Source organism: Pagrus pagrus (assembly GCF_965226575.1).
Source record: "Pagrus pagrus genome assembly, chromosome: 3".
In the NCBI taxonomy this organism is placed as follows: domain Eukaryota; kingdom Metazoa; phylum Chordata; class Actinopteri; order Spariformes; family Sparidae; genus Pagrus; species Pagrus pagrus.
In genome coordinates, this window is record NC_140187.1 from 22,142,658 (window position 1) to 22,169,817 (window position 27,160).

The following is a 27,160-nucleotide window of genomic DNA, read 5'->3' on the forward strand; positions in this document are numbered from 1 at the left end:
CGAACAATTCTTCAACTCCAATTACACGGATCTGTCTGTGATCTCTTGCCAGGGACGAAAATAGACAACGTTTGAGTCACCTGGGAGAGCATATCAATGAGAAGGAATTGATTAGTTTGGTGTTTTTAATGAAGTACCACCATAAAAATAAACACCAGTATTTTTGTTACCACCCACACAGAGAAAGCACAGGATACAGTGGGCGTGAATGAAAGATGGAGGGAATTAAAATGTCCTCACATGTCAGTTCCTGAGCAGAGCACAGAACTACTCGAATTCCCTTCCTCTGTCTTCACACTTCGTTATCCTCTTCTTCTTGACTTACTCATCTGGAACAGGTTCTTTGACGTTAAGGATTTCTGTTTCTCCTTCTGTAACACTTCAAGTATGCATGCCTTTGCTGCCTGTTATCTGTTATTCTCCTCTCTTTCATTTCTCCTCCTGTCCTCCTTTCCTATCAATCTACTTCGTTTTCCTTCCAACTACTCTCCTCTTCCTTGCCAAAATGTAATCTGTTGCTTCCAGAGCAGAGTGTGTGTATGTATGGAGAGATGGTTTTGCTCAAGGATACTTTAAACGCTTGCTGTCAACAGAGACTCAACTGGATCCTGGTGCTTGAAGGACAGTCAGTCTAATCACTGCGCCACCCTGGCTGTCGCCAGCCAGCGAAGTCTGAAGGTGGCGATGTTTTTAACCTCGTCTGTGTGTTTGCAAGATATTTTAAAAGGTTACCAACAGATCTGACTAAAATATTGTCGACAGATAGCCTTTGGCGATGATTCAGATCTGGGATTTCCAAGTGTTGTTTCCTGGCAATAACAAGCAACACATATTTTGTGCGGTTCAGTCCAGTTTAGCCTTTTTCAGTCTGGCTGTACATTTATGAGGCTGGCACTTTTTTTGGCAGAAAAATAATTCCTCTCTATAGCAAAAAGTCTTTGTAATGGTAATGGTCATTACAGATGCATTTATCCCATTTGTTTTGTCCTGTTATGGATAAAAACACCAAAAAACCTTAATTTGGCAACCGTTGGTACAAATCCAATGGCAGTGTTTTTTTTCTTTTTAAATTTAAAATCATTATTTTAGATCTCACTGCTTTACTGCTCATGTAGAGGAAGACGTGGCTGAGGCTGTAACTATACGTCCCCTCTTAATTACAAAAGGACATACAGCTAAATCTGAGTGAGATTTCATGTCTTTTTTCAAATCTGAGTGTGCTCAAACGCAGCTGTCAGTGAGATCTTTACAGTCAGTTACATACACATCTCACAGAGACAGTCACTGAGGGAGACCATATCACTGAAATGCAAATTAGCCTTTTCCATCTTCTGACTTCAGACTTTCTTGTAAAGAGTTCCTTAGATGCACTGTCTCCAAAAATCATAAGAATTTAAAGTGGATCACACATCTCTAAGTAAACGGCTCTTTGAAACAGAGTACGGCACTATTTTTCAGGTGCCTTTGTTCCAGTGCTTATTTGCCTGGTTTGAGAGATAAAGTCATTGCGTCTTCCTCCTTTTGTTCCTTTAGAGGGTTGGGATAGCAGATTACCCCTTTACTGAACTCCCTCCAACTTTTCCCTTTGCCCTTTGGTGCATCTAATGAGAGGAAAATGTCTAAACTAAAGCACTGATCTAATTAGAGCAAAGTAAATCGGCAGTAGGTCATCCACTGACACACTTGAGTGGGCTAGTACTCTCAACAGATAGAGGTGCTTCGGTGCCTGTCTCCAACATGTGCTGGACTTGGAGTGAGACAGAGTAGAGTAAGTGCCAACACAGATAACATGCAGCTGGAGCCCCAGTCACTGCCTCTCCACTCAGATATGACAGCAGTAAACACAGCAATGTTTCTTGGACAAGAAATCTGTGTAACTCTTATATAGGGTCATGTCATTTGGCAGGTCCCATCTGATCAATGTATGAGAATGAGTCCTCAGACTTGGAGACAAAGCATCTAAATAAGTCATGGAGAGTTCTCGAGGAGCTCATATGAAGCAAGAATTATTAAGAGGACAACAAACATCCTTAAGGATATCCCTATAAGTGTGTTTCAATCGACCTGATTTTATGTGCATCTTCAGTTTGCACATAAAAAGCACCTGCACAGCTCCTGGCACATTGCTATTTAAACAGTGGCAACAGTGTTTGACTCCATAACAGCAAAATGCACTGATATTTAACTGAGTAGGAGGATTGTTGATGCATAGAGTAAAGCAATCATCCTCCTGATAAATCCAAAGCTCCATCAGAGCTGTTTAAAAAATATTTATTTCAAAAACTTTAATTCTGTTCCCTCTGGAGAGTTTACAACTACAGATTATAGGTTTGCTGCTTAAATGTGCCACAATATTTGCTTTAGTCAGTTTACTGTGCGCATGGAAACAAAAGTATACTCGTTGTGAACCCAAATATGTAAACAAACTAGGGATGTCCCGATCCTGATCGGGGGAATTTTTTCACTGATCGGGATCGGCAATTGCAGAATGCAGTCGTGCTCGTAACGTTAGTCTGGAGAACCTGTGGATAAAATGTCTCCAGTGTGGAAATATTTCAAATTAGAAAGTGAAAGCAGTCCAACGGCAACACGTAACATCTGCAATACGACGTTTTGCGAGCTGGTAACAAAAGAGCTGCATTGAGTACTACACATTTGATACGGCACATAAACAAAAACATGAGTTCACTCAAGCAATACAGGCAAAGGCACCGAAGCAACAAACACTCGTGGATGCTTTCAAAAGGAAAGAGAAATATCCTCGAGCCAGCGACATGGCAACAAATATTACAGAGAAGGTCATTGGATTCATCGCTCTGGATAACCAGCCCATCTCCGTGGTAGAGGATCAGGGTTTAGTTACTGACTTTGTTTACTTGTTGTTTTTGTTAAAAAAAACAAAAAACAAAAAAAAATGAAAACCAATGTTGCAATAGGATATGCAGAATGAGAAAGAGCCATATGAAAGTATTTACTTTGTTTCAACAAAATAAAAAAAGCTATTAAGAACAGCTTCGATTGCAGGCATTTTTTTCTTAATGCAGCTGTATTATCTAAGAAAATATTAGTTAGGGCTAAGTATCAGATCGGGACTTGGTATCGGCAGATACTAAATATTAACCGACTCAGATTGGGATCGGGGTAAAAAAAACCTGATCGGGACATCCCTAAAACAAACGTTTCTATCTAGTTAACATGCCTTCTAGTTAGCAGGAAAAATACGGTACCATTGGCTTTTATGCTTTTGGCGCCAATGGTGCAGTCACTTTTTGTTCCTCCATCATTGTGCCTGACCACACCCCATTTTTCAGACGTACGCGGCCGTCAGCACACAAGGCGCACAAGTACAATTCCTATTTACACAACGTGAGCACTGGGTGTGAAAATGACAACTGTCAGTAAGTTGGAAACTAGCGACGACATTCATGTGCCGCTTTGCACCAGGCGTAAGATATTTCTTTCATACCTTGTATACCTGTATACCTGTATACATTGTCTAATAAAAAATGGCTCTGAATTGATTTAGTTGTTTTTTTATTCACTGGCTCTTGAGGGTATGGACACTATGTCAGCACTTTTCAAATCATTGGAAGCTTTCCTTTAGTTGATGAATATAAACAGTAATTACACAGATCAAAAGCATTGGCAGCCAAGACAAGAACAGCTTTTGTTGCACGAATACAACCTAGATGATAATGTACCATTGCAGAGGTTGGAAAAAATGAGTTATTAGTGGCTCTTAAGAACTATATAATTAAAAAGACAGACAGACAGACCTTCCCACTCCCCTCCGATAGAAATATGGACACAAACAACAAGCAAGCGCTGACACAAAAAGTTTCTTCCTCACCCACGCACAAGTATGTAACCTGTTTATAGCACTGTCTTGGTGATATTTCAAGACTTGCAGCATTTCAGGCTGTTACAGCTTGTGGCTTGTCACATTTTATTATATTCAAAGTGTGGGCGCTCTTGTGTGTGCGTGTGTGTGTGTGTCTGTCTGTGCATGTTTGCATGGCACAAGAGCATTTTAGGAAGTGATGCCCAGCTCAGTCCCCTGTGTATGATTGGCTCTGACAGGGTAGTGACCCCTTCTTGCTCATGTGCAATTGGCCGGCTCACACAATTTCGCCTTATATTACCCAAGTATCAAATGCCTCTAGAAGCAACCCCATCAGTCTTGCCTTTCCTGTTCCTAGGATTTATCACAGTTTTCTGAGCACACACCAGCTTCTCAGCATCCTCAGTAATTAGAGTTTAACTCCACACAACGAAGATAGTAGAAGCACCTTTGAGAGAGAGATGAGAAAAGAGGGAGCGGCAGGAAAAAAGATAGAGTGACACATGAAATATTCCCCCCCACGAAAGTTATCTGTCTGTCACTCCTGTTTCATCTTCCCTCACAGCTCCTTCATGATTTAGCTTGTTTTCTTCCCAGCACTGTCTTTTAAATTAGAGGCAGGCAGATAAGCTGGGAGAAAAATAAATTCATATCCCCTCTGACATAACATGTCTACATTAATTATGAGCCAACTGGGAAGAGCAACCCATCATTATTTCAGATATTTAGTCAGCAGTGTCGCCTCGTCAGCGTTTCCTAGGGCCAAAATGAAAAAAAGCAAAATGATGATGAAAAAAACAAAATGCATTAAGAGTATTCAAATTATTCTTGAATTCCACTTTCACATGTTCATTTCATAACTTATTCCCTCATATCAATTTTCTTAGTATAATTTTTTTCACTACTAGCGTTTATCAAATGACAATTCACTAAGCCATGTCGCCCTTTAGTTTCCGTAACACGGTTTTTGCAACGCACATTCAGTTTACAAACATTTTTTACTCAAAAATTATTGGTAAATTTAGAAGCAGCAAGTCCTTGATTTTAAAACTAAAACCTTTGCCATTTTTCTCAGTTGCCTACACAAGCCTTTATTTAAGTTGTTTAATGCTGCTGGACTGTGGATTTCTTTGTGAAGGACTCGGGTCTGATATTGCGTGACAGTCCAAAGGATGTGAATTTCCACACGCTTGCAGGCTAACAAATTGATGATCCATGTGTAAGGGTTAGGGTTAAGCTAGGCTACATTTGAAGCTTTGCTCTTGTATTTCAATGAAGGGCTTGACAGTAGTAGTATCAAAAGTAAGGAGAGACTGATCAAACTCGTACTTCATTAATCCAGTTTAAGTGCTTAGCTTGAACAGTTAAGATGGATATTTATGCTGTATTGTTCCTATTTTCAAATGTACAGTATATTTTTTACTTTGACTTTACAAGAGAAAAGGATTCTAGGATGACGACTAATGATGTGTCTCTACCTCAAATACTAAGTATGGCTTTGGTAGCTAGAGTGTAAACTTGCCCCAAAACGAACAAGGAGCAGGACAGTCGGCTAATGTTAGTGCTGTAATATAGTATGCTAGCATCCAGGACTGACTATCACAAAGTGGATATGCATGAACAGGGCTTCTAACATAACCTGTATTCCCACAAAGTAATGTTGTATGAAATCTCCATGGCCTTGAAAGTCACACTCGGTCAAGTTAGTAAGCTAGTTAGCTTCCAGCTTACGTTGGAGCAAATAAACGTACAGTTTGATCAGTTCAGCACATTTTTGCGCTGGTGTTTTTGATTTTGGGAAGGCCAAAAAATAAACTACCCTCCAAACTCTTAAATGCTAAGTATTGCTCTTACGACAGTACATTGCTTTAACATGTCGGGACATACGAAATGTCACTATGTGTGATAATAGTACAATTTTATCCCTCAGAGATTATATTTGAGGAGAATAGTGTTGATAACAGAAACACCAGAAGAAGATTACTGGAGATTAGAGAGGCTGTACCTGACCCATGCTATTCTAGTAAAGATCAATACTAAGGGATGCCCTAAGACCACAGGACCAGAAATAATGTGACAATACAAAGAATGGGAGGCTTAACACAGCACCAGGTTAAGCTGGTAATGATTACCGCTGGTTAAAGTCATCGACACTCAGGGTCTAGTAATGGCTGTCACCAGTATGTAGTTTGTCAGCCAGAGAGATTGTGATTAGGGGCCATGAGGGCAGTCGATAGATTGGGAGAAATCAATGAAGGCAGATGATGTCAATGGGGCCAAGATTATTGACTAACTCTGTTCAGGGTGTGCGTGCAAGTATTTCTAAGTGAGTGATAGAGGGTGATATACACGGAGCCAAATGCAGAAGTGAACAGATAAACAGCAGCTGTGGAAGTAAGGAAAATAAAATTAAGTAGGGGGAGGTTGCATCGTACCTGTCGTAGTCTCCATTGCAGAGCGCCCGCACAGGGATAGTGAAAGGCTGCCACACCGGATTTAATGTGTTTTTCACCACCTCTGTTTTATGGCAGATAGTAAACCTGGAGGAGGAGGAGCGGGGAAGTTAGGACAAGGTATGTCAAAACGAGGCAGGGATAGTTATTCATAAATTACACAAGCCCAGGAGAGACATAAATATGGAATAAGGGGAGGAGCATGCAAATGGAGAGACAGAGGCAACAGGAAAGACAATGTCAAATCCTGCAGTCACAGGAGAGATGCTTTAAATAGGGCTGTACCTGGCTTTGTTTACCGCTTGGCCTGTCTCCCAGATATATTGTGTTTTAGACCACAGAGAATAATTTAATATTTCAGTCTGGCTTCTAAATCCTTTCCCTTGACCACAAGTGTGACGATGATATGCAAATGGATTTTTCTCTGATATCTGGAATGCTGCGCAGAGCCGAGCCACATAAATTTCTATCAAATGCCCCCAAATATCCTCTCCAAAAGCAACAACGTGTATCACTTTTTTTTTTTTTTACCCAAAGCCCAGGATTACTCAAGCCTCAAGCCTTTTAAAGCCCTGTGATTCTTTTGGTCACACAGGCCTCTAATTTGTACCCCCCTCTGGCACCAACAAGGGATAATTCTAGCACATGTGTGGGGATCCATTTCCCACCCTGTTATGTATGAAAAAAAAAAAAAATACTGAGAAAAGCTAGAAAACGGCTAATGAAGCACTTGCTAAAGCATCTCCGGCTAGATAGGGCTGACGCTGCGACAACTGCACAGACCCTCGGGAGGCTGAAGAGCACTCTGGGAAAGCGTAAGGAGATGGGGGAGTGTTATGCCTCCCCTCTGTGAATTGCCTCAGAAACTGACAGTGTTTTTCTTATTGATGGAAAATGCAGATTGTGTTTTTTTGCTTTTATGCTCTGCTTTTATGCTTTCTACAGTAATTGCCTCTCTTTCCTATTTGCTCTCCTGCAGTCATTTATGTAAGACATAGTCAAGGGAGCTGTGGTTTTGTTATGAACACGATACTTGCCTCTGTGTGCAGCCTCTTAAGTTGCACACGCCTCAGTAACCACTGCAGCTCTTCTCGTATACTGTACTTTCATCCCCCTCTACTATACTGTATCTCCTCTAATGCTCCCTCTGTTTTTGCCTCTCCCTTTTTCCCAGATGATTTCCATTTGATTTTTTTATTATGTTACTGTGACCTCCGTGATATTGTACTTTAAAACAAAATCTTCCCATGTCGCAAAAAACTTATTTTCCAGACTCTCATAGGAGCTAATTTACCCCGCTTTAAAAAAGGCAGCTTTATATCTGCCAGTGTCTTTGCACTGTGGAAGCTTTGATAACACAAAATGTAACAACTCTTATGTGTCTTTTGACGGCAGTTACTTCACTGTGCCAGGACAACATCTCAGAGGAATATGAATGTGTCAGGGGTCCACTGGCAGCACTAGCACTTGTAGCTACACTAGAATGACGAAACACAATCACACCAAGGACTCACGTTCCGTCCTCGTTGCTTCTGTAGAAGACCATGAAAGGGTCTGACTTGCCGAAGAAGTCCTTCTTGTCCAGCTTGTTGGCACAGAACTGCATAGTGGCGCTGTCCTGCGGGGACATATGGAGATGCAGGGAGAGAAGTGTGAGAAAGGTTGGGGAGAAGATATTATTTAAGTGTCCTTTTTATGTGGCTCTTCTTCTATTTTATCTTTACGGTGGGACAGCAGATGGAGGTGGCTGTCTCTGCATCTTAAGAAGATGATGCTATATATACTGTAGTCTATGTTCATACCAGTGTGTGTAGGTGTGTTTACAGTTCCTCATATTTCATGGAATATTGCGATGATCTTACTTTTCACAGAGATACAGAGAAGCTTTTTTTAGATGATATTTCATTGGATTCACGGTTGAGTGGACAAATTAGTCAGTCCAAGTGTAAGCGTATGTGCACATTGATCCACTCGCAACATCTACATGTACTGCAAAAATACCCACACTAGCAGACCAGTCGTGACACACTATGAAAAGCAATACTTGGATGGATGAAAATCAGGCAACATTGCTATTTTTTGTCTACTAAAGAATGTTTTACCTGAGGGCATCGGATAATCACCTTTCTGGCCTCAACTATGAGCTCAGCTGTACTGTGAGCAGGGTAACAAGTTAGCATTTTGCGTATTTCAGCGCCATTGGAAAACCATGAAGTCCCAGCAACATGGAAGGCGGAAACAGTTATCAAAAAGTGCTGCAGAGTACGATGCTGATTCATAGTGGGATTTGCAGGTCAAGTGACTCTAATATTACACATATTCAGTATAAATATAGAAAATATTGGTCGAGAGCGATTTTGCTTGAGTAGCACTAACATACCGCTGTGAAGAGCTGATGTGGTAGCTGAGGAAGTCTGTGATTTCAAATTAGCGCAAGCCAACGCAGGAAATTACAGCTAAGTTATATGGATGGTAATGGACATGACGGAGTAGAAGACCTAATGGCTCAATGTTGGGTGTATTTTTTTTTCTCTGCTTCACAGCTACCATGAGTCACCACCTAATTGCTGGAGATGAGCGCAATTAGTTTTCAGCTGGAGTGTAAGAATAGTATAGGACTCAATGTCCTGTCCGCTACATCCTCACACACAGACATACAAGTAGAGATAGTGTACACACACACACCTCATACAAATACCCACAGATGTAAAACTAATGCTGGAAAAAGAAAAGAAAGGTGAAACCTTTTATTGAATCGCATTATGCAATATTTTGGAAAAATGCTCTTCTATTTCTCTTCTAATTTGTATGTATGAGGATGTGGGTGTAGACAATGTCCATTGTTTTGGTCTGTGCAGTGTGAATGTCACCTGCTTACATGCACTCACTCTATGAACTACAGGCAGTCAGCCAACCACACATTGCAATCCCTAACCATCGAACCATATCCGCCCCCACAAGGACTCCTGCTAACATTAGCGTCAGCTGCTTACCAAGTCTAATTCTAGGATGAGTAATGGCCATCAAGCTAACTTCTTCTGATACCTGTCACATCGTCTGGAAAGCATCAGAACTTCGAGTATGTTTCAGCCTCAGAGAAACATCAAACACAAAACACATTTTCTGCTTTGGGCTTTGTTAATTCTAATTTGTTTGGAGGGCCAATTTGCTACTTGTTTTAGTTCAATAACATGGCCGGGCACTTAATGTTGTGCTCAGTTTGGAGACATGTCCAAAACTTTATGTTCATAGTCTTTGCTTCAGTCATTACAAGAAAAAATGCAAGATCAATCGATCATACTTTTAAGTAATTACCTCAAAATTGAGGTTGGCAAATGATTTATTCACAGAGTTGCAACAGAAACAGGAACCAAATGCAGGATGTAGAAAACTGTTCTGATCATTTTGAATGAAGTGATTTTCACAACAGTTTGGCTTTGGATCAATCGAAACCATGTAAGAACTGGAGGAACAGAACTGGCGGTTGAGAAAAAAGATTGTTACTCATGAGATGGACTTTATGAGGCGTCCATTACAGTAATCAGTTTAAGTAAACTGAAACATTTCTCAAACTCCATGTGCTGGTTATTGAACGTTTTTGAAGCTATGACTATCAAATATCAGGTTATATAAATTTGATCATCTCCCACTTGAAGACACTATCGACACACCCGAAGCAACCAGTTTGCGGGGAAGGTTACAGCTCCGCGCAAGTAAAAGCAATGTGGGAGGGTGGGCCTCACTGTTCGGCAGCCTTCCACATAGAGGAATGCAACAGTAAATCCTGCAGGATTTCTCACACACAGCCCACTCCCTCTATTGTTTCTCATTAAAATCTGTCTGGCTTGGATTTTTTTGATCAAAAGAAAGAATATATTAGAATCATTCGACTGTTAAGAAGCCACTTTTAAAGGTCTGAACTAACAGTAACCCTTATTAAATTACTTTTAATAATAAATTCAAACAAGCCTCAACTTGCACAGCGGACTCTTGAATTTCCTCTGTTGCTCATAGCAGCAGATGTGAGCCAGAAGCTGGAGCGTCAGGTGGATGCTCACAGTCTAATGATAATAGCGTCTCAAAATTTCACGTATGAAATTTCAGGACAATATTGACTGCCTGCTCCTGCCCACGTTCCAGTAATTATACTGTATTATTAAATCCTAAAGGACCAACGGGATCCCAGTCCAGATGCAGCTCTCCACCGCAAAGCAATCTAAGACTGGTCCATGAAGGATTTCTTTTTCATTTTTTTCCCAAACATATTTACAAGAGGATATATGAGCGGAGGAGCGTGAGTTGGCCTGGAGCGCTTGCCTGTGTTCCCTCTCGCTTCGAGATAAAACTCCATCACACGGGCACACTGATACAACCTCAGGAGGATTTTCATTTCACCTTATTTACACAGATTTAACTGTTGTAACGTATGTATCTGTCTGTGTTGGAGAAGAACTCCAGGGCTTTTCCAGGCCCTCTACTTTTTTAAACCTTTGACTGTGCATTTATGTCATCAGGTAACACATTTTTAGGCAGAACTAATGCTTCACCACACATGACAAATCCACATCTGGCCACTTTCCGTGCTTCCATTCCCTTTGCTGTCTTCTTTGATGCCTCTGAAATTCACTTCACATTGTGCAATAAACCAGAAGGCCGGCATTCACCACATTCGCTATGATGCAAACTGGAACAGGTTTCCTCTTTGTGTGAGCACAGGACATGTGGGATAGAGAAAATATCACATGTAGCGAATAGAAAACGTGGAGCTGGTTGGTGTGGAGCGATTAGACGATGCTTTGAGCGGGGAACAGAAATCGTTGCCACTTCATTCCACTCACGTACGGTGTTTGGCAATCCTCATTAAACGCTACAAACCAACAGGACAACATAAGCCAGGGATTTCTCATCATTTGTCTTTGAATCAAGAAAGAAAATATGAAGCTAATCCAGGCAAGGAATCAGCTATGTGTAGAATCGCTCATGTAAAACAATGAACTGAATCATAGAGGATCACTTACTGTATGTTACCTAGCATGAATTTGAGTGTGTACTCATGCGTGTACACTGTGAACACACAGGGAGCTGCCTACAGACAGCAAGGAGTCATTTGTCATTCCTTAACAAGTTAAGGCCACCTTCCTTATCTTCTTTCCCTCTCTTTCTCTTCCCAGCCTCATCACTTTGGCCTTTAATTGAGTCAGTATCCCCCACGCCCTCTCCCCTCTCCTTTCCACCTTTGCCATATATCTTTTTTACACGTTTAACCCCAAGAGACACAAATGCCGGCTCACACTAATTCACGCATATGTGATTCTAATGTAAATGCACTGCTTTTACCCCTGCGCTATACATTTACCGCCTCATCTCCCCATCGCTGCTCTCTTTATTAGTGCAACACACAGCGCTCATCTCTCCTGTCACAAACACTCCGTCATTGCTCCCCTGAGGGTGTCAATGTCTCCATCCAGCCAATCCCCCCTCTTTAAATATTGATACCCTGATTCTCTCCATATTAGCAAATGGCTGTTGATCACAGACCTTTGCAAGAATGTATGTTCGTGCCACAGAGCCTTAATGAGGCGGGAGCAGATGCATATTTAATACCCCCAACACATTCCATCACCATAAATGCTTTTATGTGCCTATTAGCTCTGCAGAGATTTCCTGGTGTGTCCTTCCACTCACTGACTGAGAGCAGCAACGTGGCCAAATTGTGCATGTTTGAACACAAAAAACCTGCATTGTGAGCAACCTTAATTGCAAGTGAGTGAAACCTTGTGCTTTGTTAGTACATGTGTAGATTCTCATCCACATGTGAGGAAAAACATAGGAAGTGTAAAATTAACATGTGAAAATATAAATTTCTTATGAGGCCAATCACTTGTAAAAAATGTCGAGTTCACATGTGAAAAAAAATTTGCATGTTAAAATGTGTTTAAATACATGTTACAATAATATGTTAACATGTTAAAATTATAGTGGACATTTTCATTCATATCTGATGAAAGCCAATCACAGGTGAAATACTTTTATTGGGAAAATAGCCAATCGCATGTGGAAATGTGATTTTTACATGTTCACAGCTCCATTTACTCTTATTTTTGTTGTTAATAACTTGGTTCTTGTACTGCACGTTTTTCACTTTCACTTTCTGTAGGATTAATGAGTCATCTCACCTTGCTTGTCTCTATTTTCTTATTTTCATTTGCTGACAACAAATATTTTGAAAAATTTGACAGAATAGAAGTGAAGAATAGAAGTTCAAGACCTTGTACACATTAATACAGATATGTTTCAAGGTGGATATTTTCCTCCTCTGTTAAAAAAATAAATAAAAAAGCATAAAAAAGCTTTGTTTAAAGAAATACCCACGTATGTGTGTACAGGGCCTAACTGAGCTGATAGCTGAGCTCTGGGGAAGACTGGAGCCATAATATCATATTCATAACAAGTCCACAGCAGTCTAAACTGTAAACTCTAACACTGTTTTCATGTGTAGAGAGACTATAGTCACAGTCAGTACTTGTTGAAGTTAGGTACTTGTTGAAATTGAACACACAGAGACAAACGTACACACTCCCAGTGTCTAGGGATAGAAGACAGGGCAACGGAGATGAAATGAAATCTGTTGCTGCGGCAGATATTTCTACTTTCACATGTTGGGATGACATAAGCATTGAACTGCTTGTGTGTCAATCAGTACACAGCATGAGAGCCAACAGCTCCCTGGAGGACTGAAGGAGTGTTTTTTAAGAGAATGAAAGAGAGTGAGAGTCCTCTGTGTGGGAGGGTTGTGTGAAATGGCAGACGTGTGGTGTGTTTGTGTCCTCAGGGCGAGGGTAGGAATACAGATAAAGTTCCCCTCACTGCTGGAGCGGAGTGGATGTGTTTGTGAGCAAAGTGTGTGCTGTGCCATGCCTGGCTATGTGTGATAAAGACACAGAGGACACTGTGGTAAGAACGCGCACAGGAATTAAAATAGGCATCGGCATATGTGAACAAAAACACTCTCGCTCTCACTCGCACTCTGTCACACTCTCAGCCGCACACACATTCTTTTGCTGATTTTGCCACACGGCACACAGCCAGACAAAAGGTGCAAGCTGCAACATTAAAAAGCTATTAAGCTATCATTAGTGGCGCCATGGCTGCTAGTGCAAGGCCACAGGCTCTGACAATCTACTGTTACAGCATCTGAACATACTGTAATGGACCCACTGTGTTTCTGAGATTAGCTACAGCCCATATGCCAGAGATAAGTCGGGCCCCTTCCCGGTACTGCCACCACACAGGGAGAGCCAAGAACCGGGAGGGGTAATAGTAAACAAGTAGTACAACAACATCAGCAGCAGCAGGCAAGTGATTTATATTTGGGGTTGGTAAAAGTGCTATATTTCAAGATAAACAACGGTGGAGAAAATGCACAATCAGGCGTATTTGTTAGAGAGAGAGTGTGTACTAGAGGGACGGAGCAAGAGTTTGTTTGCAGTGAGAATAAATCTCCCAGCATCTGCTGCTGGGTTTGATTTATTTCACCCACATTTTATGTTTGTATGGTCTTTGTTAGCTTATCTGTTGAATCCACAATAGACCTAGGTCACCTTCAGACAGTTAATTCTTCATAAATACACCGCTGTGCACTGCAAAGGATATTGTTGACTGATTAATTGTTGCCGAGCTGACGATAATAATAAAATGCAGTTCCGGTCATTAAATGTGAATATTGCATTCGCTGTCAGTAACTGCAATCGCTTTGTTTATATTTTGGGAGTTTATGTGTGTTATGACACTGATTTAAACTGGTCATGAAGCTGGACAATTGTTTTAAAAGATATCTAAAAATTCTAGTTACCCTGCAGACTCCAGTGTTTTTTCGGAGATGTCTTCCAGCATCTTATTTTTTACAGTGCAGCTGTTACTTAAAGGGGCACTATGTAGTTTTGAAGAAGAAATTCAAACTCAGGATTTTAATATTTATAATATTAATGAGGTAATACAGTCTCAGAAATATGTATTGTTTCTATAAGTGAATAAACAAGTTGTTCTCAGAGGAAAATAAGGTCCCCAGAACACTGTTTGAAGCTAGAAAGGTGGCAGGGTCCGCCAAATATAAACAAGGGAAAACAGTAGGAAATTGTTTTGTCCTTTAAGGTCAGTTTGTTTATTCAGTTTATTCAGTCATGAAAACAAAAAGAGTTTGTTTATTTAGTTTGTTTCAGCATAAAAAATCAGTCATTGAAGATCTTTCTCTTCAGATTAAAATTTATTTGCCAAAACTACAAAGTGCACTTTAAGAATTATGCTCTGCCAACTTAAAACATTCAGTTCCCCAGCTAACTTTGTTCCCTTGAGATGTTCAGGAGTAAAAGGCAAAGAATGTTCACTGCTTTTTGTCATTTAAGGTTTTTAACACATGAAATACAGCGACACAAAAGTTTAAATACATCCCAGAGTTATTCAAACACCACCAACCAGGGTTGTTTGATGACGAGTCTCTTTTCAAACTGGCACACAATAAAGAGAAACACAATTTGCACACTACATACTGTCACAAAGAAGGCTGGCTGATGAGCTTTTGTCATGAGCGTGTACAAATGTATTACATTTCCCTGCTGCAGGGTACATCAGCAAAAAACACTCACACACGACCACATACGCACTCCTCTTGAGACGACGTCAGAATGGAAAGTGATGAATAATGTCACTTCATGAATGCTTAATGTGTGTTAACCTTCTCAGCCAAGTCAGACCCAACGACAGGTCCATCATTACAAAATCATGTTGTGCAGACAAGCATTGTGCAAAACTCAGAGAGCTTTATTTTAAATTCTAGTCTTGGTACAAAAAGTGTCAGGCTGGATTACAGGGAAATGCGTAATATTATGCACAAGGAATCTTGGATATAAATATTTTACTAAATGTGAGGATTGTAGCCTCAGTGTGGGAACAAAAGAACTGACAGTACACCATGTTTCTGTCATTAAATCTAGATATAGATGCTTGGTCTCACTTTGGGCAGTGCAAGGTGTGAACACACTGACACATCGACTCAGAAGTTAATTTAGCAAATTTGTTGGCAGATAGTTTCTTATTTACACTTCTGGCACACGAGGAGCTGAATCAGCAAACTGTGTCAACCTGATGAATGTTAGTTCATATCCATTCCCCTCCTAGCTCTGTTTTGGTATTTACCAACATTTGAAGGAAACGTCGGCGAAATGGTGCTGCGTTCAGTTATGTTCACTTTCTAATTGCTAACTTTACTGTCACTCAGTATGGAGGACCAAAACTGGCAAAATCAAAAATAAATAAACAAATAAATAAATGATTGAATAAATAAGAATAAATAAGTAAATACGTCATCAAATGCATCCAAAATAATGCTTAAAACCAATGCAGGCATACAGAACATAAATTTGCTCCTGTATTTCCTGTATTCCCCTATTTATTTACTTTCCCAGGTGTTTTACCATTTTATTTATTCATTTATCAATTATTTTTTTATTAAAGTCTTTATGTATTATCTTGCAAATGTAAAAGGAAAGGAATACAGAAATAACTACGTGAGTAAATACATTTTGAAAAGAATACAGTTTTCGTTGCATTTAATGGCTGCTGAATAATGCGCTGTAGATATGACTTGAAATGCAGATTTTAGTGATAATTATCTGTAGGTTCATCATAATAAGCGACAGCTGTAACATATAAGTAGTCATGAGATCCTTTGTAAATTAAAAAAACATTTGATTGTAGCAGCTTTAACTGTCAAGGACAATGATCCATCTGGTTTTGTATTCCAGGCTGCACAGGTGACATCAAATGCAACAAAGCATTTTGCAGCACTTCATGTTAATGTAGGTGTGTTTGTATGTAAATGAGTATCAGTGTGGGTTGTGAACAAGCATGTGAAAGTATGATTTGTGTATTAATGTGTGTGTGTGTGTGTGTGTGTGTGTGTGTGTGTGTGTGTGTGTGTGTGTGTGTGTGTGTGTGTGTGTGTCCAAAGCTACAAGGCTACAAGGGACGAGGTCAGGCTGGGCTGCATTTAAATTAACCAGTGCTCAGTCTCACACTATCATCAGCCATGCTGTTCTCATAGCTAAGAGCTGCTACACATGGGGCGTGAAATAATCCTGTAGTGATTCACTTCACTGTCTTCGTATCTGTTTCTGTCTGTCTTACTCTTCCTCTCTCACTATTCTACACACACACACACACACACACACACACACACACACACACACACACACACACACACACACAAATGTCTGTTTCTCTCCAACTCATCGCTGCTCGTTTGCTCTTTCATTTTCATCATGCCATTATTTCTCTCTCTTCCTCTCTGTCTGCCATTTGCTCTGTTGCACTCTCTTGCTTTTCAATATCCTCCTCTGATCCGCGTGCTGTGAGCCGGGTGAAGCATCCACAGGTTTACAGCACAGTGTGGGTTGAGAGGACAGTCAGCACTCACCCCATCATGTTCCTGGGCCATTTCATTAGACAGGGGGAGTCTCCACAGTGTGAGAGCAGCTCAGAGGGGTGTGTGTGTTTGTGTGGGTGTGTGTGTGTGAGATTGGCACTGTTGGGAGGTTTGTTCGTTGTTAGTAGTTAGGTAAGTGTGCAGATAGACAGATACAGTAGATACAAAGACCAATACTTTAATACGTAGATGCAATTTTTTGATACCCTGAGTCAACAGGAGTTTCCTTTGTCTGTGGCTGTGCGGCTTCACTTTATTTGCCCCACTGAGCCTCTACATGTTTTGTTAAAAGTCTGTTTAACCAGGCTTTGCTGATTGATGTTTGCCTGCTAATGTGTGTTTGGCAGGGCAGATTATTATGGTTTACTCACTCGACAATTGCTCAGCTCCTCTGCAGACAAAACGATAGTGCCACATTTCTTCCCCGGGATCCCTCTGTGGAGCAAAGAGAGAAAACAATAAGAGCTTCACGGAAATGAGAGGAAACACATCTTCTGTTTGTCCAGTGTTGGTGGTCTGAAGTGATCAATAAAGGCCACTGCAGTGATAAAAGCATGTTCATTATCCAGCTTGTCTATGAGTTCTCTTGATCATACTCAACAACAAAGTCAGTTTCATGTAGCTCGTACTTGACATTTTTTGACAGTTAAGCGTCACTCTTAGCTTTAAATGGCTGTACACATTTTTTCTACGATAGCTTTTTGGACAGATTTATAGCTAGTATGATGTAAATGTGTCAGCAGGTTTAGATCACAGCTCATATTACTCAACGGCTCCCACAGAGAAAGCCATGAATGGTCTAATTAACCTCTCTTCTTGAGGAGAACTTTTAAACTAAGTTGTAGTGACAAATCAATCCATCATCTTTTGACTTGTTCATAACGCAGGAGGCAAAGTCAGCTGCTTCTAGTCTGATTTAATTTAAAAGATGGTGCTGATTGTCAGATTATACGAGCAGCTGGTCTAATTTCTTTCTTGATTCCATGTTTTTGTAGATCATGTGTTTCCTGCAAAATCAGATATCGTGGAATCAAGCCACCAAGACAGGAATCTACTACTGAACACCTTAAAATATCAATTTGCAATCATACAGATATTTTCCTTCTTTTTTTCTGCTATCTATTAATTATTAATCTATTAATACGTGTTACATTTCAGATATTGAGGAAGGTGATGGCTGAAGTTCCCTGCATAAGGCAAAATAACAGTGCCGGTTTGAACCTCGACATCCCTGCAGTATTATCATCTAATGCAGATTGAGGTCACGTGCTTATTCACATCTGTCACAGCTCTCAATTTTAAAAGAAAAAGGCGATGGCAAGATTTGAGAATCAGAAAGGCCATCAAAGGCTCAACCCTCTTGTCTCGCTTATTACACATGACTCAAACAGAGCGCAGAGGGGGAATATCATATGTTTGAAGCCTCCAGAACATTTTTTTCTCTGCATTTTCCCTTACTTTCTCACTTCACCCTTTCCTATTGTTTGGAGTACAACCAGAGATATATTTGTCTTTATGTTTCCATGTAGATCTACAGTGTGTGTGTGTGTGTGTGTGTGTGTGTGCACCTGTGTTCAGATATTTAAAGTGCTTAGACTAAATCGCCATCCTTTAGTCCGCTCAAGGTGAAAGGTGGAATTGAATTGTAATGCCCATGAAATGGGATTCATGTATTAGGACGTGAGAAGATGTAAGTGGAAAAGATCCGGACTGTACTGCTAAAGATATCTTTACATGATCTGAAACTGCAATATTGTTTTTCTTCGTTTTTTTGTTGATGACACCTGAATTTATCTATATTTAGCCAAATAACCACAATCTAGCTGGTTATTACATAAAAGCTATCTTGGCAAATCAAATTAATACAAAAAACATGAATGTCATGCCCCATAACTGTGATGTCATTATATAGACTGACTTCCCACCACTCCTAACTGTGACTGACTCCCTGCATCCCTGTAAAAAGACTTCAAAGTCACTTCGTCATGCCAGCAAACTAGTTAGCTGTGGTGACAGCAGAAAATAAGTTTACACAGTAACTTCAGAGACTTATTTGTACCATTGACTTCTGTCTGCAAATGTCAGCAAAACACTCTTCTTTTGTGCAGAAGTGTGTACTTTGTCCAAGGATGGTTCAACTGAGGTAGGTCTTACAATAGGCCACAGCTCATTCAGTAAGCTCCGCTCATACAGCCACCTCCACTTTGGCCTCTCTGGCTATCCCTCCATGATTGATTTGGAGAAAGTCACCAACACCTTCATATCCATCCTCCATTTTTAGTGCAACTCTAAAAAAAACACTCTGGTTCCATTCAAACCTTTTAATTCTGTCTCCAGCTTGTTCAGAGTGCTGCGCCAAGGTTTTTAACATTATCAAGAAAGAGAGACCATATTACCCCAACAACTCTCATCCCTCCACTGGCTCCACCTTATAGCTATAGAACTGAGTTTGAAAGCTCGTTTTTGTCAGGAAAGCACTGAATAGACTTGCCACTGCTTATATAAGAGAACTCCTGTCCTCACAGAACGCTGTCAGACAAATGAGATCCTGACCCTACAGTAGGTCGAGGTCTAAATGTTTTTTAGTGACAGGTTTTCTGAGTACACAGTGTCTGTTGTGTTCTGTCTGTCTGCTAGTTCGTCGGTTGTGTGTGTACAAGATAAAGTTAAATGTTATGATATTCTTAGTAATCTCTCTTTTCTTATCTGTTCTGTAAAGCGCTTCAAAACAACTGTATTTTTGAAGAGCTCAAATTGAGTTTTAAACTGTATCCAGACAATTCATCGCACCTTTTTGTCAATATAAGACACTTTCAGGCGACTGTTTAAAATATGCTCTCACTTAACTCATTGGCATTGCTTGTGTTTCCCCACAAAATTTATCACCTTTCATTTATCTGCCTGTGTTGCATCAGTGTGTCAGATATCTTGGGCCATTATCCGTCTCACCTGGGGACAGTGAAGTTTATTGTGGCCGTTCTGCATGTGTGTTAATTGCCTCATTCATCAGCTGTGTGTCACAGTAAGAGGAATGTGTCTTATTAGTTTGAAAGTGTTAGGGCCGCACTGTGGTCGTGGGCGGCCTCGATGGGGTTCCTTTCACAGTTCAGTGAACTGGAGACTGAAGTCTTTATATAATGCTGCTTTCAGACCAGATGCACAAGAGTGAGTAGTTTGTGTGCTAACTATTCACACTTGCTAAAAATCAACAAAGCAGCTAATTAGGATGATAATATGAACTTTCCAGTGCATGCTGCGGATAAGATATTTTATTCACGCTCTAGCAGGAGAGTCGAGTTACATAACTCTGGGAATTCAGAGGTGCAGAAAATGTACTTTTCCGCCATTCCTTTTTAAAATAAAATAGTCACCATATACAGTTTACCTTCCACTAATGCCAGAATCCAGTTGCATGCTGGTATGGCTCATACAGCTGCCCAATAGGGTGCAGACACCTTGCTTGGTTTTATTCATAGACTTAGTTTAAAACTTAACCCAGGTAGGATAGCTGCCATATGGATTCCTCCCATAATGGAAAGTCGTCATGACATGTCCTATCTAGTATTCTACATCTATTGTTTTACTGAGCAGCCTTTAAACACTTTTCATTAACAGCCTCAAAATGGCTGCCTGTTCTCACTCGCAGCACGTTAAAAACAGCAGACTGACCGGTCCTATGCTTTTAACGCCTGGTCCACATCGCTTGCCTGAGCAGCACGTTTCAGTTGCATTGCTGAGCTTCTGTGCCTTACACGTCTGTTTGGCCACACAGACAGCTTTGCTGCTGCAGTGCCGCTCCTGCCAGCCTTACAGCCCACACTAAAGTCTTCATCTTTACAATCAATACAGATGATGACTGATTTTCTTTACCTCCCAGACACTGAAACTGTAGTGATACATTGGTATGATGTCGGTATGACCGTCCACAGATTGTTGCATGGCTCAAATCGGCTTTCTGGCTGCTCTAACCTGTTCACATGGGTGCCGAAATGTAAATTCACACACATAAACAGCGAGAGAGTCAAAGGGAATAGTTGGGATGGTTGCTTGGATCAAACACAGGTCCTTTCACCAGGAGAGCAGGGTCTGAGTCGTGCCAGAAGTTTTCTATGAGCTAGATGAGAGTGGCAGTTTAGCAACGAAGCTGCACGCAACAAACAAAGGTAAAGGCTTACATTATATTAACAGCGGTACTTCTGACAGCTTTTTTTTCCCATAAATGTCCACAAAAGATTGACAGACTTGACTTGACGAACTCAGGATTGACTACATTCTCAGGTCAAAAGACTGGAAAAAGTGCTCTCCAGCTGTGTGTATAAGTGCTTTCTGCTCTTTGTGCAGAGGTGAAGGTGTTTTAAGAGGCAGATGGAGAGCTTTGATCCGCACAGTAAAAGCTCCCATCGATCTTCAGGTGGGGAAACCATCTTGGTCGCATGGGCATGTCATGCGGGAAACTGTGAAGGGTTTTTTATCACCTAAAATCTTATACACTCAGACATTTGGCACCCCATCAGCCACTGGCTCAAAAATACAGCTTTCAAAAGACAAATGACTCCATATCCACATCAGCTTATTCCTTCTTGCACCTCCCGTAACCAAATCAATTCCCTCTCAGGTCTTCCCAGAAATAGAATATAATCTCAGACCACACTGAGAAGCTAAATTCAACAGACAAAAGAGACGGGTAACACAAGTGAATCTGAGCTGTGCTGACAAGCTGTGGCTACACAGGAGCTGCAGAGCAAAGCAGCCATACAACGTGATGTGCTGCCACAGGAACAGGCTTTCAATCATAACACCTGTGTTTTCTGGTCATTCGATGGCTGATAAATACAATTAAATGCTTTACACAGGAGATATATGAAGAATAACATAGCTGTAGAACAAAAGTAGTTCATTGACAGCGCTTTTTATAAACGTAGACGTGCAGTAAATGGCTGTTACTGAGAATATGATTTGGGCTACAGGTGATCCTAAAATGCAAAAGCTTGAAATAAAACTTCTGCCTGTATTTTTATTGATTGATGATCACTAATATCCCTTTTTAAAAAGCACATGTGTATAAATCGTCAGAAAATTGTCATGAAATCAAAATTTCCTGAAGAACAAGCTGATAAATTGCTTGTTTTCCAAACCAACAGTCCAAAACCCAAAGATATTCAATTAATTTTCAAAGAAATGTGTCAAAAGAAAGAGTCTGGAGCTACGTTGGCAATTTCTGCATGAAAGCACCAAGCACAATGTAAAGCACCAAAAATCTTCAAAATAGAGCGTACACTTAAAAGACTATATTTTCTTTAGATGTGCCTTCTGTGACGTTTAATAGCACAATGCTCTGCTCCCTGCTGGTGCGACGCGCTGCTTCTCCAAACCGGGGGAGAGCTGATGGTCGTCTATTGCAGGTAATACACTGAGTAGCAATAAGTACCTCAGACAACCCCACATCAAAAGACCTGAACTACCACTTTAATATCCCTTGCTCTCTGCATCAGAGGTTGTAAACAACCATATTCTGAAAATATAATCATCATAACTCTGCTCCTGGATAACTCACAGACAGGAAAACAAATCAGTTGGTGTTGAACTGCAATCTGTCTCCTGCTGGATTCGATCCCTCTTGTGTGCCTGTGCTTGCCAAAAATCCCACCCATCTTGTTGCTAAAGAATATATTGGAAAAAGGAGATGAAAATGATCAAATAAGATCTAATTTGCACCTTGCTATTGATTTACAACACCAAAAAAAAGAAAAGAAATCAGACTTGATTTATAATTTGCCTCAGTGACGGAGGACAGACCTCCCGAGGGTGCCACACACAAGATACGGCTCCCTCATATTACTGATAACCCGAAACAGTAATCTAATGAATGAGTCGAGCTAATTCTATTCTTTGAACTGCACCTGGACAAATTAGAAAGCTCTTCTTGCGTAGACTTAGGACGCCTGAAAAGAAAGAAAATCTATTTTTTGTCTTAGAAGAGTCGAAGCAGTGGCGCATGCATAATATAACCTATCCATTAACACAATGCTTCAAAGAGCCACAGGGTACACACAGGAGCGCTTTTGAACCTCCGATATTAAACAAAGGAGCGTTGTACATTAACACACACATACATACACGGAACACAGAGACAGAGACACATTATCTCCCATTAAAACATGTAAACTTAGAAATTACACTTGCACAAAATCCCTAAAAGCATCAAGACCCACAGACACACAGAGACAGCCGTGCACGTACACGCACTAATTTTTTGTTCACAGTGGTGAGAATCTCTAATTACAGAAATCTCCAGGGAGTCAAAGGATAAAAAAACTAATAAAGTTGCTGTAAATAAGGAACAGCTAAATTAATTTTGCCGCGGGGGATATGAGACCGGCAAGAAATGGAGGGACGACTGAAAGTGTGTAACTGTGGGCAAAATTAGAAACTATTCTCTCTTTTCTTTACAGCTTATAATTAAGAATATAAGAGTCTGCCGCCTTGCTAACAGCTCTGAGATGTTTGGTAATTTTCTCCCAATGGCTATGCTAACATGCTGATGCTAAGCAAGTAAAAACTATTGTAGTTTATTGAGTCATACCCTCGTAAGACCCAGCAATTGATTTTTTTTCCTCTTTGGGAGATGTAAGTCTGAGACCTCTAAAGTCAAGCACACATTTTATGGCAGTAAGGGAAGCTAGTGATCAAATACATAATGATATAATGCTAATGTTCTTCAATTTATAAAAATATTAACTAACATTTTAAAAGTTTATCATTTATGTTTTTCCATACTTGAGGAAACAGAGCACTGAATGTGGCAGGAAAGATTTTGTTGAAAAGTATTGAGGGTGAGTCGGAAATTGAGCTGTCAGGGGAATGCATTCCCAAAAAGAAGAGGTGGTCTGTTGAGCCACAGCCCAACAAGGAGGTGAAAAGGTGTGCTGCGCTTTATTTGCCCCCCCAAAAAAGTTGAAGGCAGCAAATTCTCTCAGGTGCAGGAGAGAAGGATCCAGTGGGAAGATGTTTGTGAAGTGTGGAAAGTGCAACATGTTTCTTTGAGTCTCAAAGACCAAGAACTGCTTCTATGGGATATGCTATAAAACATACTATAAACATTTTTTTTTTGACCTAAAATCAAAAGTAGATGAAAAGTCAACGGAAAACCAAACATATTTTCTTTTATCCCAAGTGAGACCTGAAATGTCTGGACCTAATTTCATGATAATTAATCTAAAAGTTGTCGAGACTTTCACTAAGAACCACAGATCTCAACCTCATGGCATTAGAGGAAAGGTCAGGGCATCACCAATGTCAGTCGGCTTCTTTCTCTGGGAGCCAGCAATGTTGGAAAATGTCATCTCAATCTGTCGAGTAGCTCTTATATGGTGTTATATAAGATATAAAGTGTTATAGTCATATTTCAGTCTTGACAAAAGTGGTGGACTGAGAGAAAAGACAGATGGACCAACAAACAGACTGACACTGGCATCTCTAGAGTATAGTATGTTTGCATTATGTATAAAATGTAATCATGAAGTTAAAATGTTTACTGTTGACTAAATGGTGGGCCAAAAATGTCAAAGCTATTCAGTGAAATATGAAAACAGAAAGATTGAAAACAGTCTTGTAAAACTAAAGACGTATGCAGTGAACAGCTACATTAGACGTATGGTCTCAGGGGACCTTTTACATTTAGTCTAAACGTTCTTTATTCAAGTTTAGAGTCCAAGATTCACAATATCTTGGAAGGAATATACTTGCAAATACTCCAAAACAAGCAAGGGGTCAAGTAACAGCACCAAAGCGCCTAAGAAACTCGAAGCACAAAAGTGTGTATCCATGGCTAAGGGCCATTGTACATAATCAGACTTCTTGAGAGTGAGACTGAGCTGGAGGCCTTCCAGAAGAGCACTCTACCAAACGGATACGCAGCTGTAAGAATAACCCACTCATTGATTCACCCTGTGCCACAGCTTGACTGAGAGCCTGGAAAAGTCACCAGTGATTAACGTGGAAAAATGAGAGGTTTCAACTGAGGGAGAAGGGCAAAAAAGGGTGAAGAATGAGCAGCGGGGACACAACAGCTATGTGAGGTGTGAAAGTATTGCACAAGTTGCAGGTTATTGTAGCAAAAGGAAAAACTCAAGGACTCAATCACAGAGAGGCAACGGAGAGAGTCGAATCAAGTCTATGAAATTGTTACTTTTATTCAGTTTTCAAATTCGGCCCAGGGAGAAATAACTCACAATTTTAAGCAATCTCTTTCTCAGTGTGCCAAAGTAAAGAAGGTGTTATTTCAACCCGTTCAATGTATCTGCAAATGCTTATGCCATTTTTCATCGTTGGTAACCAAAGTCATTATACCTGTACACAATAGGTGTACAAATAGGTGTATTAGGCACACAGATCCACTTATAACAGGATACGAGGGCATGCTGAATGTGTTACGAAACAAATACAACTTTTAGAACAATTTTTTGGGGATTTTTCATATAATTCATTGCTTGATATTGGTGATCTGTTGCCCATTCGATCGATTACTGTTAATCACCAAAAGATGTCGATTGTCAGGATTTCTGTTTGGATCTACTGTGGCCAGTGAGTCGAGTTGTTTCGTACAGCCATTGTATTTTCCATTTGGGGAAATGCATAGAGATTATAGATGATAGATTATAAGAACCTCTGAAACTTTTTCCTGCTATTACCTTCTAGCATTTACACTAAAGGCCAGCAGCTCAGACATAAAGAAGTCCTATTTCTTGTCTGCTGCCTTTTAATATGTCTCTGTTTCATCACTCTAGTGCTGCAGTTTATCTATAAGGAGAACTTCAGTTTCGCTCTCGGAACTGAGCCATAGAAAATTGCGATACATCATCCCTCAACCTACTGACATATTTATCAGACTCCAAGCAATAAATGGACTTGACATATACCGCCCACTCGATATTTTCTCACAACAAAACATGTTTTCCACCTTAACTCCTACAATACAAATGATTACATCCTGCCACTCAGTGAAATTATTAACGACCACAGATGGCAGTGCCCTCGCGAACCTCATCATTAACAATGATGAGTTCATGCACAGGAGACAGGCAACTCATAAAAACAACAAGAGCTGCCGTCATCACCCTCTTGTGAAAGTTTTTTCAGAATTAACTTTCACGACAAGCCAGAACAAAGGCCAGGGAAAGGACCAGGACCACTTCATGGACCATCATCAATGACCGCATTAATGGAGAGCATTGACCAATTGAAATTAATTGAATGTGATTTACACTTCTGAGCACGTTGTTTGCTGTCAGCTGCCTGCATGACTCCAGACCTAAGGATGAGATAGGAAAGACACCAACCATAGGCTATTATCGGAGCAAATCAGTACTTTAGACATGGCTGGTACAGCGAGGCAGCATCAAACTGACACTTTTTACAAGAGAATGAAACAACTTCATGTATTGAATTTAATGCCCAATTTACAAGAAGGAATTCATTATTTAGAATTTGCTGTCGCTGTTTCACAAAGTTTGTTAAGTTTCTCTTTAATCAACGACTAAAATCATGCAATCTGTAAGGGAGTCTGGAGATAGTGTATTCATGAACATCTGCTGCTAACATTGGCAGGTTAAGACAGCCTAAACACTTAATTACATTACAGTATACCGACAGCATGTAATCCATTCTGAATAGCTTCATAAAGTTTTATGAAATACTATGTACTTGCACAGAAACTCAACAAAAGAAGCACAGCCCTCAATAATTTGCACAGTGCACACAGTCAGTTCAATATGCTGCATGTTGGTCAGTGAATTGCCTTTCAGCTGCATCAGTGTTCGGGTTTGTCTCATTCCCACCCACAGGTCACCTAATCCATTCCACTCCACAGCTTTTGTCTAAAATGGTGATCAAGAATAAAAGACGGCAGTGTGTTTAACCTCCGGGTGGCTTTAACTGGTCTTCAGGCCACAAATGTCACACTGTGTCTGAGCTGAGTAGGAGGCAGCAAAGCAAAAGCGCCATAGGGGAGTCCTTCAGGGAGCCTATCGGAGGTGGTGATTATCGGCCTCCATTAAAACGGACCAAATGCTCATCAGCATGTTTCGGGAGGCATAAACACAAATGGCTGCTGGTAGCGAGGTTTAAACTCTTGAAGGCACTTACTGATGATGAATACTGCCTGCTGTTGTTACAATACCATAACTGCTACTTGTAATAAACCGCATTTTATGGAAACTTATGCTCACCTATTTTTTCAAACTGGGTTATCTTGCGAGGAAAACAACACATTGAGCACAGATTGTTTTTATGGTTATGTGTTTTGGAAATGGTCAAAGAAAACGATTTGCTGGTCATTTAGAAATGTGCATGAAGCATATTTGGCGTCAATGTAAATAAAACTTTAAA

At 40.4% G+C, this 27,160-nt stretch overlaps 1 protein-coding gene across 2 annotated transcripts in view; it reads right to left on the reverse strand.

Annotated features, from left to right (window-relative positions):
- Positions 1–27,160, reverse strand: part of cpne5b (copine Vb) — a 121,756-nt gene that overhangs the window by 26,413 nt on the left and 68,183 nt on the right. For both annotated transcript variants that reach the window (XM_084349069.1, XM_084349068.1), the window contains 3 exons: positions 17,146–17,209; positions 7,809–7,912; positions 6,277–6,381 (listed from right to left, as the gene is read on the reverse strand). In XM_084349069.1, coding sequence (XP_084205195.1) covers positions 6,277–6,381; positions 7,809–7,912; positions 17,146–17,209 — 273 coding nt within the window. The remainder of the gene's footprint in view (positions 1–6,276; positions 6,382–7,808; positions 7,913–17,145; positions 17,210–27,160) is intronic.